Source organism: Brachycentrus maculatus, unplaced genomic scaffold (assembly GCF_059751285.1).
Source record: "Brachycentrus maculatus isolate JH-2025_06_01 unplaced genomic scaffold, ASM5975128v1 h1tg001032l, whole genome shotgun sequence".
Classification (NCBI taxonomy): domain Eukaryota; kingdom Metazoa; phylum Arthropoda; class Insecta; order Trichoptera; family Brachycentridae; genus Brachycentrus; species Brachycentrus maculatus.
The window spans coordinates 197,001-208,257 of NW_028281744.1; the positions used below are offsets into that span (position 1 = coordinate 197,001).

Here is an 11,257-nt window from a genome sequence, read left to right on the forward strand (position 1 = left end):
AATATTTTTATAATAAACTTTAAAATGTGGATGATAATTATTAAGGTACGTAGTTTATATTTAATTAACCTTACTATTTGTTTTATTTTAAATTCTGACTAAGTCTTCGATTTCATTCATTTTTACAGTTCAATACGCAATTTTACAGTTAATTATTTAATTCCAGACTAAGACAAACAAATAACATACACATATGTTTTTTTTCCTTTCATTACACATTACAAAAAAAAATGAAAGAGACAGTAAAATTCTACGATGAATTATTTTCTTTTATTGACAATTATGCTTTTACGGTAAATGAGGTTGAAGATATATATCTTCAACTTGCAACACGTTCTGCAATCTATCCTTTCGACATTCGTCGCCGAAGAAAGCTCTGGAAAGTTCTCTTCCCCGCCTCGGGAAGTTTCCCCGGCAGCCGCCGGAGTGCCATGTACCGCTCGCGGGACTCGACAAAATCCCGAGATATTCCGATATTCTGCGAGCAGAACTGAAGCAACTTTTCTCGGATGAACCGAAGTTCCTCTGGATGATGGAACCGAGTTACCGGATCGTGTGAACCGAGCTTAGCGAATATTTCTTTCCAAAACGCCGGCGGGGTGATGCTGAAATATCGCTCGTATTTATCGCGGCCAACGCTCTACTTAAGAGAGCCGAAGCTCCTAGATAACATATACATTACTTGCTACATTCAATTTTATAACTACTTAACCAGACTCCACCATCCAAACCACCACCCTTTCAACCAGACTTCATAAAATTAATCCTACTTTGCACAGAAAAAGTTTATAGATTACTATACCTCAATAGTTTTTGAGTATACTCGTAGTAATATAAATAAAACAGGCCTGTATAAAAAAAATATCGATAGGTTACCATGCTGGAGGTCCCGAGTTCGATTCAAAATAATTATTAGTGATTTTTCAGTCTAATATTTACGTTTATCACCCTGGACTAGTACCGCATAGAAGCGTAATGCTGATTACCTTTCCTTCTTGTATTTAATGATTAAGATAACACTGCTTCTATACGATGCAGTGCCCTATGTAACATTGGGTGAGGATCAGGCTTAGAAGAAGAATTTTTTTGCTGTTGAAGTGTTCTGACATTTCTTGTAGGATATGAATTTTATATTATTAAAAAAAAGTATATTACGTTTTTGGGTACTTCCCGGTACTAAATTGATATCATAAATTTTATAGATACATATAACAGAGAAGAAGTTGAGATGAAAATATGAATGGACATTTATTTAAATGGTTTGAGGTAAACCACGGGTAATAACTTTTACACAGTGTAAGATTCAACATTTCACTCACTCAAGACCTACCTTAAGAAATATATAATTCGAACAGCAATAAGCAGTATCTCGTAAGAGACAACTCAATTATTGCAGAATATAACTTTGTTGAAATATAGTTTGGATGTTTTTTTATTCATTGAAAAGAATTCATTTGAATTTCAAAGCGATTATTTATTTGCATACTAAATATGAATTAGTAAGAACTGTAATTAAGTCGGTTGAATGTGGTACGGAAGATATTCTTACCGTAGAACTAAGTGAGACCGTTATAAAGGCTTTAATTTCTACGTATAATGTCCATTGGATTTTACTGACCATTTTTTCATATTAAAAAGCGTACTTTGAAGTCCATTTGGCGCTTGTATTGTTTTAATTAATCTAGCTTCTGGGAAACGTTTTTATATACAATAATGGCCATTTAAAAGTTAACGTAACAAGGATTTTCTGCCTATTATGGTTAAATGAAACCTTGAAATATGTATTTAAAAATATATTTGTAAGGATAAGAAGATACACTTGGATTACAGCGGATATTAAGAAAATAGTGAGCTTATATAACGTTGCTTTGGTTACTAATCAAAAGAAATAGATCGTTTTAGCAAATCGTTTCAAATTATAATTGAAAGCTCTTCATGTGATAAACCAGAATGTGTCATTGCATAAGAGCAAAATTAAATAGAATTTTCAATGATTAATTTTTAAAACGCACTTATTTGAAACTAATTGATATACATATACATATTTATTATAATTCATTCTAGTTAATAGAAGACAATTCTTTTTCTTACACATATTTTATTTGAGATTGCCTTTTAAAACTAAAATAATTCTCAAGACAATATGTAATTCCAAAATAGCCACCTCATGTGGCTTATAGGTAACTGTAAAAAAATCAATATGCTTTATTCAAATGTAAAAAAGGGTTTCCATTTGGCATACAAAATGACCCCATAATAATTATTTTAATAATATAACCAGCTCATTTACTTAATGTTTCTTTTCAGATTAATAAAAATATGTAATAAACAATTGAATTATATTAAATTTAATAATAAGACCCACTAACTCCCTTATTCAAATTGCGTTTAATGCCTTTATCTAAAGATTATCCATCGTTTAATCTACATAGACTTCCATCTTCTTAAGCCTCTTAGCTGCCTTGATGACGTGTTCAACCTTATTTCGTTAAAAGCGAATAGAGGATTAGTCGCTTCTTTGATGAAAATAACAAACATGTAGGTAGAAACTTGCGTACATAAATTGAAAAAATATTCCAAAACTAGCCTTTAGTTTCACTTTCTGCAGATGTAAAATGTATGGAAATCAGTTTTATTTTAATTGGTTATTATTGTTTAATTGATAAATACTTAACAAAATAAAGTACACATGGCTTTAATATTGCCATGAATTTGACAGTTTTTTTTTAATTTCGCATTTATTATACACAGTCAACCTATGCCAAATAAAATTTTGAAACTCACTCATTTTTGTATGGTATATGCATGATATGCATGCATGTTATATAAACACGTTGTATCATACATATTCAAATGGTGATATAAGGTAGAAAAGCAAGGCTATGATAAGCACTGCCGATAACATTATGAAAGGTTTGTTGGGATGGTTTGGGCGTGTGAATACAATGAGTGAACAAAGAATAGTATGTGACGAATGTGGTTGTTAATAGAAGCACAGAAAGACCGAGGAAATGTTGGTATGATCCATGATCCTTGACCTTCGAATTCTCTAAAGTTTTCAGGTCAGGAGTTTCAACAATCGACGGTATGTTTGAAGAGATGAAAATTAATTGCAAAGACATATTGGTGTAGCGTTCTATTCTCTCTGCCTACTCCTTCGACGAAGCAGCGTGATGGTTAGTTATTTGCACTGTAAAATTTTGTATTAAGTTATTAGGCAACGCGAAACATGTTTATTTCATATTAATATAGTGATCCTTCGGGCGTTGCGATAAAAGATGGAAGTGTTTTTTTCCATTCCCCGAGATGTCGGTATTTCATTAACTTATTTTCTCCTGGAAGGTTCTTGTGTATTATGAAGTGCTGTGAAAAGGGAGATCATCCCCGTGAGATATTGAACACCCTGTGAAATAGTTCCTATTAAACCGAGTAGAAGCTAACTGAGTCTTCGCTTTACTTGTGTTAAGAAGAAACTTCTCATATTATACACTATTACATATACCGATGTAGTTTAATCCAGGAAAACTCCTACTCATTCAATTTACAACAGCAAATAAATGTGATCTCCACTCGGATATAATATCTACTTACTTAAGCTGTATCACGTAAAAAGGTTTCATAAGATAAATTAAAATTAGTTTATATTATTTTTTGATTCGGCATTAACTTTGTGGAATGACATGATTATTTTATTAAAATTAAACACTTGAATAATCCACTTAATTGAGTTTTATTTTTATTTACGACTAGTTTTGAAAACGACAATTGTTTTCATCTTCTGGTACAAATTAAAACATTAAAAGTTTAAATTTGTACCGGAAGATAAAAACAATTGTCGTTTTCGAAATTAGTCGTAAATAAAAATAAAACTCAATTAAGTAGATTATTCAAATGTTTAATTTTAATAAAATTAGTTTATATTATTAACTGATTTGGCATTAACTTTGTGGAATGACATGTTGATTATTAATAATTAAACACATGTATTAGACCAACTATTGAGTTTTATTTAAATTTACACGACTTGTTTCGAAAACTACAAATGTTTTCATCGACAAGTGATGACAAAAACTATTTTTAAAATAGGTTTTAGTGGTCTAATATAAGTGTGAATTTTATAATAATCACAATTAGTTAGTATTATAGATGTATCACCTTCATAGGAAACATCTACCATTCCTCTTTATTTGAAAGAAAATAGAAGTTTAGCATCCCAGGACTTACGACCTGTCACTTGGTTGGCTGAAGCAATCATTTTATACACTTGTGTAACGTTCACCGTTCTGCCTATTTATTAAACATCCATATTGCATTAATTTTTGAAACCTGTATACATGCAATAGTCTCGGAACCTTCCACATTTCGATACGATATTCGATTAGTTGGAATAATAGATGAACAATAGATGTTTCATATCAAGGTAAAGAGTAATTAAAGGTAAACCCTCCTACGTAGGGTTACAATGCAGATTCTGATATTAAAAATGATATCAATAGGGTTAAAATTAGTTGCATGAATAAAAATAATCTTGTCGAAATTTAGTATTGTAAATTTTAGTGTTACTTCAGTCGCCATTGATCCGCGATAAATTGATGTTAATTTACTTATTAATTTTAGTTAATCTTATTAATAAGTTTTTTTTAGAAACCACCAAAAAATAGTGCCTACCCATTTATTTAGTTTTATATTTAAGAAATTTTCCTCTTAAAATAAATCTCAACCCTTAAACGATAGACATTTGGTTCGATTGAGATTTTTTTTCTTTAATGATAATCTAATAATAATAATAAAACCCTTATCTTCATCCCAATGGTGCATAGGGCACTGTGTCATATTAACTCAGTGTTATCTTTATTGTTTACATGTGTAAACGATCCTTCGCGTGAAGGAAAGGTGATCAGCCCTCCGCTTCAGGTACCAGTCCATGGTAATATTGAATAAATATTACAGTGAAAAAATCCCTTATATTTATTTTACCCCCCTTGGGAATCGAACTTGGGACCTCCAGAACGGTAGCCGAGCGTGCTGACCATTACACTACGGAGGCGGATTAATGATAATATCATGTCTTAAACTGTTATATTGAAAATAAAAGTTTTTTATTTCATTTAAATTTTCACACATTTTGATTTACACGTCTCCTATTTTTCCCGGCACCGATTTCTAAGTTTGAGAAAGAAAAAAACAATATTCCCTACTGATGTAAAATAATAAAATCGTCTTTATCGTGACAGACGTTTATTTTAAAAGAGTTATTTTATCTCTTTTAAATCACGCGTTATCTCTTTTTTCTTATCTATCGAACCGTTGTCAATATAAAACCATATCAATTACTTGTTTTCATTAGTGCCGTGCTATTTTTTCTAGAATCACAACGTCAACAAAATCCCTTTATTCTTTAAGATACAAAATGTAAACAATTTCAAAATTGACATTTTTAGTATTGTTAAACAACCGTGGTTTAAAGCATGAATATGTAGAATGGTTTTTTATCCCTTTTATTAATATTTCTACAATTATGGTGTTTTATAATAACTGTTGAAATTTTATTGTATTGAATCCTAAATTTCGGTGTACGAGGATGGACTGTACTTGAAAAAAAAGTAGCTAAGAAGTGAATAAAATGGTTCCAATGAAACGTGAAACAACCCTTGTCCCCCCGGATGGTGGATGGGGTTGGATGGTGGTATTTGGTACTGCAGTGACAAATGTAAGTACTTTATTTACCTTGCACATGTACCATATTTTATTGTTAAATTTAAAATTAACCAATAACATATGAGATTAACTAACTAACTAACTAACCATCACGCCGCTTCCCCGCAGGGGTAGGCAGAGAGAATAGAACGCCACACCACTCTGTCTTTGCAAACATTCTTCGCCTCTTCCACGTTCATGCATCTCCTCATACATACCCGCCGATTGTTACAACTCCTAACCTGACCACTTTCAAGTATTTGGCATACCTGATCGTGCCATGTTTATCTCGGTCTTCCTCTACTCCTTTCTTCACTTACATTCGCCTCATAAATTTGTTTGACCGTTCTTTCCTCACTCATTCGTTCTACATGTCCAAACCATCTCAACACACCTTTCTTAATTTTATCGATAATGCTTATCTCAGCTTTGCATTCCTTCCTTATTTCACTATTCGCACATCTATCATACATCGTTTATTCGCACATCTATCAAACATCGTTTCGCACATCTATCATACATCATAAATGAAATTTATGCGTTTATTCGCACATTTATCATACATCATTTATGAAATTCTAATTTCATATTACCTATAATAGGTTTTTTATTTAAAATTCCAACCTTGAAATTATAATTATAAACAAAGGTTTTAAAAAAATGTTATCCAAACACTCTTTTCAATTGGTGGTGTTATGAGAAACGAGAGAAATATGGGTTTACAATGTAATTAATACATGTTTGTTTTGAACTCACCGTTTATTTTGAAGAGCCTCTTGACTGTACAGTAAGTACAAGCACCTAATCTTGGATTAGTGTTGGGAAAAATTGTATAAAAATCAGTAAAATATTCGGAGCATGTTAATTGTATTAAAAATCGAAACGTGCCGATGTCTCTATTGTTTTAAAGGCGTCCTAGAGAGATCCATTTGATCCTCTGTGACTGTACTTGAGAAATATTATTTTCTAGAATCCAGATGATTAAAAAATTCATGAAATAAAATACTTTTGCAATTTTCGTCGTTGTTGAATTCTATATCGTTTTATGAACATTCTAGTTTCTATGGAAATCATTTCTACTATTAAATAAAATAGATACTATTTTGAAAAACAAAAAAAAAACAAAACTAAGATTTCGTGAAAACAAAATTTCCCGCCAAATTATCGATTACGAAAGCATGGATTAATTTTTCAAAAAAAATAAAATCTAAAAAAGGTATATTTTATATAAATTATCAGACTTGTTCGATAGTTTTGATGAATTTTTTTGAATTATTAAAATATTTCGATAAATTGCATCAACCAAACCGATTGGCATAATAGCTATACGTGCATATCGCGGTCACTCTCATTCATTGAATGTCTCTTTCACACGCGTACCTCACAATATTTTTGTTATTGCTCTCTCTTTCTCTTTTGGAGGTAATTTAGCTGTAATATATTGGTAATTTAACACTGTTTTGAATCAGATACATATATCTTAAATAATGATATTTGAGCTTTTGATCTCCATAGAAAATAACAAAAAAAATAGGTCACGGATAACATATATTATATTGTACATATGTACATACTCTTATGTACATTGTATCCTCGATCGGATATTTATATCTCACACTAGGTATAAATAATGACGGTCATTAAAGTGCAGATAAAATTATTTAAAATGATTAAAGATGAATATTTTCTTTGTGAAAGATAACACTTTTTAAGGTTATCATTATTTTTAATAGGTCAGTAGAATAAAAGCGCATTCTTGTTTAATAGTCAATAAATACAATATCGTAAAAAAACACGGGATTTAATTTTTATTTACAGTGAGAACGGAATTGTATTTAAAGTTTTATTTTCAGTTAAAAGTCGTCGATTTTAGAAAATTTTGCAAATAATCCATAATAGTTTACGTACAATATGGGCGTTAGTGCACTACACGGAATTGTATGGATTTCGAAGCATTAATTTGATAGAGGTTTCAGGTGAAAAATATATTTTTTGACCATTATGACAACGTAAATATATAAGTTTAAACAAAATTAATTTAAAATAAAAACATTTTCTTTCGCAAACAATTGAAAAAATTATGTCTGCCAATTAGTTGGGAAAGTACTGAAACGTAAAAACTTTAATTATTTTTACACACAACAATATAAAGTTAAATAAACCGAAATTTATAAATGAGAGACCTCGCACGTTTGTTCAGTATTTGTTTAAAACTTTTTTTTAGATATTCAACCAATCACTGTTGTCACTTTTCGGACTTTTATTCGGAGATAAGTTAATTGAAATGGGTCAAGGAACTGTCGGCGCAACATGGGTGGCTAATATAATGCTGCTCGTGTACAACTTCTCCGGATTGGTGTCAGGACCTGCGCTGAAGAATTACTCAGCTAGGTCAGTGACCATAATAGGAAGCATCCTTGCTGGAGGCGGCATGATAGCTGCTAGTTTCTCCACTGAAGTCTGGCATTTAGTTGTCACCTACAGCGTTTTTACTGGTAAGATAATTATTATTATTCATTCTCACCCATTTTTGCGCTCCAAATGGAGCAAATGACCACTTTGCCCCACTTAAGGAGCACATGGAGCACTACAAGTAGTGGTCATATGCTCCATTTAGAGTAATAAAGGATAAGTCTTGTTATACATGATTAAAATAGAGAAGGGCATTGGTACCATGAACCAATCTAAGATACAAAATACCGAACCCTATTCGAGTGAACTGAAGGTCTGTAGACGAGAGTCAACAGTCCGGCTTCTCCTGAGGAATTTAACGTGGTTTCTTTCCATCACTGAGCATCCATCCTGCTCCTAAAACAGATAAAAATATATTTTGTTTATTAGAAGAAATAAAAATTCACTTAGTTACCATTTTAAGCAAACAACATAATAAGCAAGACAAATAACAAATGCAATTCTCATCTAGAAGAAAGTCATTCTGTTACGTGTCATTTTCTTAGCTTAGCTTACTCTTAGATCATTCCAGCATCCCAAAATTTCACTGAGTAAAGTTGACGGAAGGTCGTCACTGTGCTTTCGGGATTAGAACAAGAGACACGAGAAATGAGTATTAATCTTCTCAAACGGCATTATCACAATGTGCTCCGACCATATCTACCATATATTATCTTTTTAAGTATGATCCAAAATGGTTGGCTGCTGCGTTCTTCTCTCATACATCCACATTCCTGACGAAGTCACACTGTCTTACACTTAGTATTTGATTCAGGTAACTATTTTCGAAGAGGGCGGAAGGCGAATATCTGGCGCCTAGTAACGAAATCCCTCTAGCTAAGGGAAGGAATATATCACTACATAAAAAACGGGGTGAGCCACCCTTTAGCCTAGGCTACAAAAGAGCAGGATTAATCACCCAGTCTCTTTAAATCTCTTGATTACGATATCACCCTACCACTATTTAGTTTGGCTCAAAAATATTAGTCATAAAATAATCTCCGAAAATAATGAGTCATTAAATGTTACTTTCAAAACAACAAGTCTCCGGTATTAAAGATAATTTGACTATTTTTACGAGTACTACGGTTTGGGAAATGTTGACAATGAATGATTATTCTACTCATTGAATAAATGTATCACGTATCTCATTTTACATTTCAGGTGTCAAATTATGTCAATTTACCGGTTTAAGACGAAATTTTGATATATTGGCGATGGTTATCACATGTGATTTATTGATTAAATACCATCACATACTTATAAGTGCTACGTGGTAGATACAAAATAAAAGATTAATAGAAATTATCGTGTATGGCTCACTATTTTACAGATATATAATACATACGAAATAAAAATATCATTTCATATATTTTATTTAAAAAAAACTAAACCCAAAAAATATTTTCACTAATTGACCAGCAGTCACTTTGTGGTTAATTTTATCCATTTGTAATAAATGTTTTACTTAGTAAATATCACTACTTCTTCAAATCTACTGCGACACGTTTTTCGATGCATTACGAAGGTATTTACTAAGTAAAACATAAATTAAGAATCAATAAATATTGACAAATTGCAATTTGTACAGCAAATACATATAATATTTCTGTAAACTAACTTACTAACTTAGCATTACGCCGCTTCTTCGAAAGGCTAGGCAGAGAAAATAGAATGCCACACCATTCTGCCTTTGCAAACAATCTTTGCCTCATCCATATTCATGCATCTCCTCATACATACCTCTCAATTATTCCTATTTCTGACCTGACTACTTTCAAGCCCTTAAATACTTAATCATTCAAAGTTGATTTCTGAAGTTTTTTTTATTATAAGCGTTATATAAAAAATGCTGAATGTAATAAGAAAAAAATATTTGAGTTAAATTTTTTATATCAAATTTTGAAATCAAACAATGGAAAGGTTTCCCTCTCCTGCCACCTCTTTAATAAATTTATAAATTGCATTTCTTATTCAATTTAATAAATATGTAGTTGTTTTTTTTATCCAGAAATTCTCAAATAATATTTTTCAAGCATGGCTCTGAAAACTGTAATTGAAATGAATTTCAGGATTGGGAATCGGTTTAATTCAACCCTCAACGTTTGTCGCTGTCAACTCTTACTTCAGGGCGAAGCGAGGGAGGGCTGTTGGTACATCCATGGCTGGAACAGGGGTAGGACAGATGCTGATGCCTCAACTCGTACGCTACCTGCTGGATAACTATGGTTTTCAAGGAACAGCCATGCTATTGGGAGCACTGGCGTTTAACGGGGTAAACTTATGTCTGGATATAATATATAAAAGATAACTATCTTTTAGCAATATTTTAGGTAGTAAGTGCATTGAAAAAACCCAAATGAGAGCAGTCTAGAAAAAAAAATAGGAGGCCAACATCCAGCAGTACAGAGACGGCTGACAAAGAAGAAGAAGACGAGGAAGAAGAAGAATTATTATCTACTCATTTTATTTTATTTTATTTATCTCTTTAGAGAGAATAACTTACACCGAAGATTTTTAAACTAGAGACAACATAATTATAAGTTTAACAAATTTAAACTAGAGACATCTGCAAGCATTGCATTGCACCATTCTGTTTGTATTTTAAGAATGTGATCAGGTATGCACCATACTAACGTATTTTAAAGTAAGATATTAAAATTGTTCTACTTCTTCTGCTTTGTGTAGGCCTCTTGGCCTGTTTCTAAGAGGGATTAGTCTCCAGTGATGTTCTGTGCTATAAATCCATCTCTTTGGTGGTCTACCCGGGAGTAGTCAACCTTAGGGTTAGGTTAGGGTCCTACAATATTTTTTTTTTTTAAATTCAATAACATGTAAGCGTCATAGAAAATATCCCTGTAATAAAAAATCTCAAAGGATTATGACTGGCATAAAAATTATACTGAGATTTTAATTCAACAAATATCATCTCAATTAATGAAAAGAAAAGCAAACATTTTGTATTTTGCACAATAGAATTAGATAAAGACGTAAAAAGGTAATATAAAATTCTCTTTCATCTCAAATTTTCACCCCTCGCGGTGTTAAGTAACGTTAATTCACTTCTAACGATTGAATTCCGGGGCCAGGCAACCGTCATGATTCTAGG

The 11,257-nt window shown here is 31.8% G+C and overlaps 1 protein-coding gene across 1 annotated transcript; it reads left to right on the plus strand.

The window, feature by feature from the left end:
* Nucleotides 1-5,623: 5,623 nt before the first annotated feature.
* LOC148299637 (monocarboxylate transporter 13-like) lies at nucleotides 5,624-10,423 on the plus strand (the record flags this gene model as incomplete). Its single annotated transcript, XM_088275863.1, has 3 exons — nucleotides 5,624-5,710; nucleotides 7,922-8,192; nucleotides 10,221-10,423. Coding segments are annotated over exons 1-3 (561 nt in total), but the record flags the coding sequence as incomplete, so codon positions are not given.
* Nucleotides 10,424-11,257: the final 834 nt, after the last annotated feature.